The sequence below is a fragment of the Pristiophorus japonicus genome, chromosome 4 (genome assembly GCF_044704955.1).
Source record: "Pristiophorus japonicus isolate sPriJap1 chromosome 4, sPriJap1.hap1, whole genome shotgun sequence".
NCBI lineage: Eukaryota > Metazoa > Chordata > Chondrichthyes > Pristiophoridae > Pristiophorus > Pristiophorus japonicus.
This window is the reverse complement of record NC_091980.1, coordinates 233550078-233560536: the sequence shown is the minus strand read 5'-3', so window position 1 is coordinate 233560536 and position 10459 is coordinate 233550078. Positions and strand designations below refer to the sequence as shown.

General features: G+C 36.0%; 1 protein-coding gene across 2 annotated transcripts in view; it reads right to left on the bottom strand.

The window, feature by feature from the left end:
• Nucleotides 1-270: 270 nt before the first annotated feature.
• The window catches only part of exoc5 (exocyst complex component 5), a 79780-nt gene continuing 69591 nt past the window's right edge, over nucleotides 271-10459 (bottom strand). For both annotated transcript variants that reach the window (XM_070879158.1, XM_070879159.1), the window contains 5 exons: nucleotides 10190-10310; nucleotides 9442-9528; nucleotides 6550-6658; nucleotides 4440-4655; nucleotides 271-1686 (listed from right to left, as the gene is read on the bottom strand). In XM_070879158.1, the coding sequence (XP_070735259.1) occupies nucleotides 1498-1686; nucleotides 4440-4655; nucleotides 6550-6658; nucleotides 9442-9528; nucleotides 10190-10310 (722 nt within the window). In that variant the 3' untranslated portion in view covers nucleotides 271-1497. The remainder of the gene's footprint in view (nucleotides 1687-4439; nucleotides 4656-6549; nucleotides 6659-9441; nucleotides 9529-10189; nucleotides 10311-10459) is intronic.

Sequence of the window (10459 nt, the reverse complement as noted above, 5' to 3'; positions counted from 1 at the left end):
CCAATCCTCTATCCATGCTAATATATTATCCCCAATCCCGTGAACTTTTACTATATCTTTAGTCATGAAATGAGGTTTACGAGTTAAACAATCATGACTTTTCATAACTTATCAAATCATATGGAAAAGGGTGTTTCCGATTTAAAAATCTTTTGTGCTGACCACTCAAGAATATTCAAATCTTACAACATCTTCTCTTTCCCCATATGCACCATAACACAGTATCTGGGGTTATTAACAGTAGTTCAGAAATAAAGAGAAATGCTTCACTACTGTGTACACGGGGGTATTTGCAGTTTAATGATGAAGCGGTGTTTACAATTTAATCAGTGGAAGAATTCTGCAGTTTTCCCGCCACTTGTCGTTTCCAACCTTTTACTCTTCATACTCAAAAAGAAATACTGCACAGCATGCATGCACAGCAAATAATTACAGCTAATACAACCATTCAGGAATAATGTAAATTCATTATAGAATGTCAAAAAGGAACCATACAAAATGTAAAAATGATCGACCAATTCGGTTTGTAGCACTGGCAGACACACTGATCAAACTTTGTTGAGAACACTTAAATGATCTACAAAATAAATTGAACTTTGTTGAAATTACTGATGTTTATTTTTTAATGGCAAATAAGATTAAAACTCAGTAATTTTGAGAAACAGAAAAGCATTCCCTCCCATAACTTACAAGAGCAATGATTTCCAGAATGCTCAATTCTTTTTTCACCTTTAGCAGTTTTATGTTATTGCCACAATGGAGCAGTAATCTCAACACCAGAGATGGCAAAGGTAATATTACTAGAGCACTACCTGCAGTAGCTCATTAAGACTAAAATTGCTAAGTTAACTTACATAGGAATAGCATCACCGTGCTGCATTGCATCTTCCTCAACACCCCATTTCCTGACCAACAAATTATCCCATGAAGCAATAACTATGTTCCATATGCAGAGGCACCTGCTGTAGCTGTTTAATCAAAGACCTGTATAAACAAATATACTCCTATTAATATAGTGTTACATCTGTGTACAGCAAGAGGAAGTGAATCCATTATACCTGGATAAAACACTCTACATTTTCTTCAAACAAGTGTTTATAGAACTGAGCTTTAAATTTAATATTCAGTGCTTCAACAACCTCCCTGATTGTATTTAATTTTGAACATGAATTTTGTAACATATGCAAAACTTGAATTATGTTAGTAGCTTCTGATAGGTTCAGCTCCAGATAATTTATTGTTAGAGCATAAATTGTGCAAAAATATTACTTGTGTTTAGCTTGGATTAGCTCAGCCTGTTTTTGAATGAAACACCGTTCAATAATGGCTGCCTTTTAGTGAAGTCATAAATATCCCATCAATTGTATTTGTGAATGGCTATGTAACAGGTATTGGAATGCCCTGTAGTTAAAGCTTCCAAAGTTCCAAACAGCCTAAGCCTGAAAAGTCCAGAACGTCAAGCTCTGACACCATATTCAGATTCAAAAATCAAGGATTTCAGCTGAAGTGACGACCAAGACGCGCTGATCTGTAGTCGGACCGTAACTGCACAAACGCATGAAGGATGTTCTTGTCAAGATTAGTCAGTTGTTCTCCAGAACAGACTTGCTTAAGGTTGTCAGGTGCTACTACCAGAAGATTACAGAGTGCATGTAGCGTGTCAAAAAGTTGCAACACCAAGGGGATCTGTAAGGAAAAGCAGAAAATGCTCAATTAAAGTAGGAGTTGCAGTAATTCTACAGAGAGCAAATTACATCTTTGGGGAGGGAAAAACAACTTTTGTAACCTGAAGAATGCAGAAGGCATGTACCAAATAGGAGAAACAATAGTTTTGGCAGGAAACTTGTTTTCCCCCAAAAAATACCCACTATCTAGAATCATTTGTTGAGAAATATAAACTTGTCTAGATTAGTTGATGATTAAGTGTGACTGAGAAACGCTGATAGAAGAGTGTAACAGAAAATTTGTAGTGGTGTGCGCTACATGCATGTTTATTTAATTAAAGATGAATATAGTAGTGAATCACTTGTGAAGCTGTCAAAGTAAGTCAGAGGATATGTTTTTTTAAAAAAAAGGGCACCATGTATTATTCTGCTAATTAACTGGTAGATGTATTTGCACTGCATTCTTCAAATTAATGCTCGACTAGATTACAGGTCAGACTGGGATTCATTTTTTTTTAAGTCTAATTCTTATCAAGTAAATAGTATCAGTGTCACACAGTTTAATTGTTTGATCAGGAAACTAGATACGGAAATACCCTGATCCATTTCAGTTTTTCAGTTATAACAAAGTGTGAAGTCTGGAGGGTTGATATAGCATTTTTAAAAAGCTGGCTCGTAAAGAAATGAAAAGGGTTTACAAAAAAAATCTATTATAAAGTACTTCAGCAGTCAAGTTGTTTAGATACAATATTACGTAGGTTTAAAGAAACAAAAATAGAAACGGAATTGAAATAAAATGCTTTTTAAAAAGAAGCAAAAGAACAGAGAAAGAGTTAAGGAAATGCTACAAATCAAGTGTGGAGGGATAACAGAATTAACTGTGTGGTGAAAGCTCTCACATTAGCAACATGTTCATGACTCCAATGAAGTGCAACACAGTGCAATTCACACCATGGTGTTGGCCTAGGTGGTTTTATATATTGAAAGTCAGGTTATTTATAGCAAGTTTAAGTGTTTATGAAATAAAAGCCAAATTAAAGAAAAAAAAGTTATAAATAGTTTCCTATTTTGGAATTTCATGGCAAGAAAAATAGGATTCAAATGAATACAAATGGGTTTACAATAAATAATGTGAACAAAATGCTGCTTTAGTTGAATAAAAGACCAAAAAAACTGCAAATGTTGATAATCAACCAAAACAGAAAATGGTGGAAGCACTGAGCGGGTCAGTCAGCATCCGTGGTGTGAACAGACAAGTTAACATTTCAGCTGTACACCCATCAGGTCCAGCAACACCTCAATTTTAAAATTCTCATTCTCGTTTTCAAATCTCTACACAGCCTCGTCCCTTCCGATCTCTATAATCTCTTCCAGTCCTACAACCCTCCCAAGATCTCTGTGCTCCTCTAATTCTGGCCTCTTACACATCCAATTTTAAAACGCTCCAACCTTGGCTGCCTTGGCCCGAAACTCGAATTCTCTCCTTAAACCCCGCTGTGTGTCTCTCTCTCTCCTCCTTTAAAGCACTCCTTAAAACCACGTCAGTTCCAATATCTCCTTAAGTGGCACAGTGTCAAATTTTGTTTGAGAACACTTCTGTAAAGTACCTTGGGATGTTTTAAGACGTCAAGGGGTACAGGGAAAAAGCGGGAATATGGTGTTGTGATAAGAGGATCATATTGAATGGTGGTGCAGACTTGAAGGGTCGAATGGCCTACTACTGCTCCTATTATATATATATATACACACAAGTTGTTGTTAGTTCTGTGAAAGTATTACACTTTAAATAACTTGTTTATTGTCTCCACAGATGATAACTGACCAAGTGTGCACATCCAGCATTTTCTATTTTATTTCAGTAAGTTACATATCAAGTAAAAGTTTGTAACCTTGGAATAAATCAGCCATTAGCTTTTCAGCAAATCTATATTTCCATAGCTACACAGGGTTTCATTTTCCTCTGCTGTATTATAATGGAGACAAACATACCATAATTATAACTAAAGCATTTAAATTATTTTGATCCACTAATTCAAATTTCCATATATAATTCTTTGTTCTTAGTAAGTCTCTAGCATAAGACTGAAATGCAAGACCATCTGGTGATACAAGCAGAAATGAATCAATTAATTTACTGAAAATGGGGCAGGCCTGTCTGATCCTCAATTCTGAATGTGGATTTGCTGAATACGTCTGCATTGTTGCATTTCACTACTCTACTTAAATGATTGTCTATAATTTCTAAAATGCAAGCACATGTGTTTGGATTAAAGGCTTTATGGTTAAAAAAAATTTAAGTGCTAATGTTGTTACTCTTAACTACATTGTATTATGCCTGACAAATTAAAAAGGGCCCTTACAACATAACATTATTCAGTAAAAGACAATAAGATGAAACAAACTACAAAATTATACAGCAATGAAAATTCCTATGCAATTAAGAGAACAGACTATATGAATCAATGAAAACGTTGAGGCTTTCTAAGACAGTCAGATGGTTAAAGTGATGGGGAGGCAGCTTTTCTATTGAATTTGCATTTTTTTTGAGGGGGGGGGGATTGTCAAAATTAAATTGGATCCATTTAAGAAAACTTTTTTTTTTTAAAAACCTCTAATCACGATAGTTATGGTAACATATGCAACCTAATCACTTAATTTGAACTCGTATTCAAAGAGATAAGAAAATATTACATAATCAGCAAATGGCAGTGCAAAGTATTAACAGTACAAAGCCACATAAAGTCAATAGGTTAATATTAAGAGTGTATACAACACCTTAAATTCTTTGGCACACTTCCGATATTCAGCTACATCACAGATAGCGAGCATGCCACCCATCGAACTGTATGTATACTGCTGAAGGTGCTCATGAATTAGACGATGGAAGCGAACTCCAAATTCTGTTAGAACAGTATCTACATTCTTCCCATCCATTGAATTTCGATTTTTTTCGACTTGCTTTCCAACATAGCCACAGACTTTGACACAAGCCTACCCAAAAAAGTCATAGAAAGTGTGACATTAATACCGTTTGCTACTGTATTCTATTTAGTAAAAATGGGACATTACATTCTATACCAACCGCAGTTGTTCCAAATCTCTGTGATAAAACATTCAATTCTATTTGTAATTGTTTCAAGGTTGGTAAATAATAACGGATAAACATTTAACTTGTAATAACTTTACCTGTAGCCACACCCCCACCCCCCCCCCGACAAATCACATTCACCAAATCAAGCTTTAATATTTAAACCAAAATATATGTACATCTATATTTAGTTTTCAAACACGAGAGGATAAGCATACAACATTCGTATACAAAACATGCATCCCAAATTAACAAAGACTCGGGGAGCTGCTTTGCAATCAGACTCCTGCTGAGATTATAACTTGATGTGTTCCTAAAGCAGCTATGTAGGCAACAAAATGAATGCAGAACTTGGCAAAACATTGGCAATTCTAAGGATCACTGCATAAAATACTGTGTGAGGTATATGCTGTTATCATTACTGACCAAAACCTGACATGTCAATCTATTATTCCAGCTAGCTGTTTTTGTCAAGAATTTTATTTTATACACAAATGTATGTGAACTCAGCGGTCCTAACTATAAAAAGTGCATTGTGTAATATGTCGAACTAGCAAATTCCAAATGTTGCCCAATTTCCAGATAAGACTTTAAACTGTGAGCAAGTGATGACTCATAAGATTAGCCCAACTTCCCTCCAGGGAATAAAGGAAGGTAATGGCTTCGTCACGATCATGGAAGATATGTTCAATTACAGTAATACCACAGAATCTTGTGTGGTAAAAATCAGGTAGCTCAGACTAAGCACAGTATTCAAAACTCAAGGTTTCCGCAGATGATCTGCTAAAGCTATGCCGGATGATCAGGAAAATCCCCAAAGAAATTAATGGTAAAGAAAATGCAGCACTTCACAACTTTTCATGTCATCTAGCTAGCTTGCATCCAAACTCCAATGGCAGAAATTAACGCAATGTCCTAACTCCATGAGCCAACTATAGCTTGCCACATTAAACTCCTCCAAACATCCTATAGTACCGTGGGCAGCAGGTTGTTAAACGGTATGCAGAGGAAAAAGTCAGCCAATTCTGCTGCCAAGTCCATTGTCCTAAGACATGAGCAACGGACGTTGTGGAATTTATAGGAAAGCCCCACTCCTTATTGATACTTATCAAAAACAATCTCTCGTTTGGTTACACTTTTGTCAGTCAAATGATCAGGTTTCAAGCTCCATTCCAGGAATTAAATATGTAATGTAGGTTTATTTCAGTTCAGTACCAAGGGATCGTTGCATTGATGCAGGTGCCATCTTTTGAATGGGACACTAAACCGAAGCATGTTGAGGTAACCAATAGATTATGTGGCACTCTTCAATGAGCATAAAGTTCTCCAAGTGGTATAACCAACATTCCTCCCTCAACCATTAAAAAGCAGATTTACTGATCCTTCATTTGCTGTTTGTAGAATCTTTCTGGGTACAAATTGGCTGTCATGTTTTCTTACATAACAGTAACTGCACTTCAAAAAGTAATGTCTTGGATGTGAAGTGCTTTGGAATGTCCCAAGGATGCAACAAGACACGATATCAATGAAAAATTCTCTCTTTCTCACCATAAAATTAATAGTGAAGTAAAAAAAATAGGAGGCTAAAAAAAATTAGCACGAGATTCAGTCTGAAAGCAGCAGCTTTGGAGGTAATGGATTGCAGATCAGTAATTCTACCCTAAAACTTTCAGCACAATCATGTGGCATGGTCATTTGGGAGGATTAAATAGAATATACAATTTTTATGTACAATAAAATGGAGCTGATTTTCTGTGATATGTTCTACAAACTGTACAGTGGTTTGTGGATACATACATTTGTATATTGTATTAGTACGTTGTTTTCATCCTCCGGTTTGAAGTCTGTCTTTTTCTGTTCAACAGCCAGGATGTGCTTCATATGTCCAATCATGCAATTCAACGTCCTTCACAGAACAAAGTGGGTACTTTTATTGTGAGATAAAGCAGTTACTTTATTCTATGTTGGTACAGGACTACACAATTTTTAAAAATGCAATGAAGGAATAGCATATATTATAGATAGTATAAATTTCAATCTAAATTCTGTAAAAAGAGTAACTTTTGAAATATGTATATCTGCAATATTTAAAAACTTTAAAATGTTTGTTACTGGAGATTCCTACAGTAAAGAATTCTGATCTAGCCATTGCTCTTTACTATTTTTATTAATGATCTAGATGTAGGTGTCGGGGCACTATCTGCAAATTTGCAGATGATAAAAAGATTGAGAGATGGTCAGGGCTATAAATGGTGCTCAAATGCTTCAGGTGGATATTGAGGGATTGGGCTTGTGATGGGCAAATGATATTTAAATTGGTAAAGTACAGTGTTATGCATGTAGGCTGGGTGAATGCTGCACTTTTCAGAGAAAAGCATTAAAGCAGTTGGATGCAGATTTGCTGAAATTCTTTAAGCGAGAGCTGGACTGGAGATCACCTTGGACAAAAGGTAGGTACTGTGTAGAATTCAGGGTCAGAGTGTCCTCCTGAACTAGTTTCGATTGCCCAAGGGGATTGGAGAAGAATTTCCCAGATTTGATACCCCCAATTTAGCCTGGGTTTTTAATCTATTTTTTGGCCTCTCCCAGATCATCATATGGTTTCAGTGAGGTGCAGAGTATATATATTGGCCCAGATTTTGCAGTGGGTAATGATGGCGAACTGTCAGCTTTCACCAGCATGACCCCTTTGAAACTGAACGCAACTTCAGGATTTATTGCTTGTGTACCTAAACGTGGAAATCCTGAAGTTGCAGTCAGTCGTTCACTGCTCCGACTCAGACTGTGCTGTGGACCCCCTCATCCCAACCAACAACTGGCAATCAGTGAAAATTATGAAAACTTGGAGGTTTCCACTACAATATCGCTGTTGAGGACCCCACTAAATGTTAATCCTTGTTGGAATAGATGTAACTGGGGTTTTAACACTGTATTGACTGCTAAACCACCATGCCGGCCCTGAAAAACTATTTTTTATATTTGTGGAGTGTTAAATTTCTCCAGTATGATAAAAAAAAAAAAAAATTTAAACGTTGGAAGTTTGTTGAGGATATTTCAACTTCTACTTTATCCCCATGTGAAACTCCCAATCTTTATTTCGCTCTTACATTTTTTTTTTAAAATACGGATAAAAGCTGTTTTTCATTTCCTGGTTTGCTGTCTGAGAATTCGTCGATGTGATTGGCTGATTAAAAAGCTTGATGATGTCATTACAGCTCTTCGTTTGGAACTACCATTAGAGTGCTGCAATTAATTGCACGTCGAGAAAGCTACAGAGCTAGCCAGTTCTCTATGGGCAGCTTTCTTCGAAGCCAGTGACAAGCGTGACCAGTGACAAGCGCCTTTGCTTTGCCGCGCCACTGACCACACATTAGACTATTGTGATTCACAAAGTAACACAATTGTCTGTCACTGTTCTTATGTTTGTATGAGGGACTTCAGTTATGTGAAGGGATTAGAGAAGCTGGGATTGTTCTCCTTAGAGCAGAGGAATTTAAGGGGAGATTTAACAGAGATCATAAAATCATAGAAATTTACAGCACGAATGAGGCCATTTTGGCCCATCGTGTCTGTGCTGGCCGACCAAGAGCTATCCAGCCTAATCCCACTTTCCAGCTCTTGGTCGTAGTTCTGTAGGTTACGGCACCTGTTCAAAATGATGATGGATTTTGATAGGAAACACGGTTTCCACTGGCGGGTGGGTCAGTAACCAGAGGAAAAAAATGCTGGCCTTACCAGCGATGCCCACATCCCATGAACGAATAAAAAAAAAACAGATTTAAAGGCAATTGGTATAGAACCAGTGGAAAGATGGATAATTTTTTTTGTTTAAAACACAGACAGTTATGATGATCTGGAATGCACCGTCTGTAAAGGTAGTGGAAGCAGATTCAATATCAAAAGGGTATTGTATATGTACTTGAAAAAGAAAATTTGGGAAAGAGCAGGGGAGTGTGACTAATTGGATAGCTGTGTCCAAGAAACCCTTCTTCTGTGCTGTACAATTCTACGACTCTAAACTTACAAAACTGAGCTAGGCCACTGTATCTAATTTGGGAGACTGTGCCATTGTAGTTTCAAAGAGTCAAAAGACCTTGACATTCGACCCCAACTCAAAAATAATTTGCTCATATAAAATCAGACATTTCCAATAAAAAAAAAACTGGTGGAAATTAACAAATGCAAAAAGAAATGTTCAGCTATTACATAACCTGGCCCATTAATAGAATCAAATCACTGGAACGTAAATACGAGTTTACCATTGTGCTTGCCCATACAAATGTAAAATGCACAGTAATCAACCATATTAGTGTCAGAGATTTTTTATGATAGAAAGTTAGATACTGCAGAACCTTCAAAAATCTTCTTTAAATTAAAACTCATTTACATCAATACAAATGAAAATTGTACTCTCAATTTTCAATTACTGAAACTTTAGAATCTCCCATTCATTTGGATAAAAGGTTTTCTACAGTACAAAAAAATGATTTTTTTTAATGAGAGAAAAATGTTTATTTTGTTTAATGATTAAGCAGCTTAAAGATAACACTGTTTAGTGAAAGGCTTTATCTAACAGATGCCCGATGGATGATTAACTAAATGATAATGAGATGCTGTATAGACAGATGAAAAACTGAGGGGTTTAATGACATCCCTGAAATGGGCATGTTGTGATGAATTTCTATTTACCGGTCAATGCCTGTATCCAGTTTAACTTCCATCTGTTCAATCACCTCTTTCTTCTTCTGCAGGCACTCAGTCAGTTTAGGAGAAGAGCTGCAAGTACAATTGTTAAATCAAACATTTACTTATTTTACTGCCCAGACTTTGAATGAGGGTAACCCCTTACAGATAGAAGTGAGATTCTGAGAGAAAAGTTTATTTGCAACTTTATTTTCAAAAAAAGATCTTTTCAGGATTTTTGAAGCCAATCAAATCAATCATTTTCACAACGGGCGTTTAAGGATATTGTTTGACAATTTACTACATTTTAGATTAGATTCCAAACTTTAAAGAAGTGTTTACATTGCTATAAATGCACTTTGAAATCAAGTCCCAGTTTCCCTAACGAACATACAGAACTCATAATTTGCTCGGAAGATAGGTACCATATTTCTGTATTTCATGTTGCAAAATCTTGTCTTCACTTTAACAGTCCAGCCACATTTAGTTTTCAAATTAAATATCATAAATTATTGGAAAAGCGATCTCCATTAGAAGTTGTTCACCATTCCGAGAACTTTGTTGCTTATGTAAACACGGAGGGTACAACATGATTGTCCAAATACTCCACATTAAGCATGCATGAGGGAGGTACGCAGAAAAGTTAAGATCTGTTACATTTTAAATTCTCACTAATAAATGAGTTCCATATGATTATTTCCATAATAGTTATCAATTAAAAAAGTGTTTGAATCAATTAACAAAATTCTCTCACCTAATCAGTGGCATGAGGTGGTCATTAAACTGTTTGTCAAACAAATGAAAAATGGTATTTGCCTGTTGTACAACATCTAAAAAGTAAAGAATTGCAGTCTTGGAATCTGTAGACGGGATTGCTGAGGGGAAAAAAAAGATAACTTTTTCTCAGATTTCAATCATATCGAGGTCCAATTATCAGAACACAGTTAATTAAATATTGTTTATCTGCTTTATTAATCATACGGTTCACAGAAGCAGACTTGTGGTACTCAAATTCAAAAAGTGT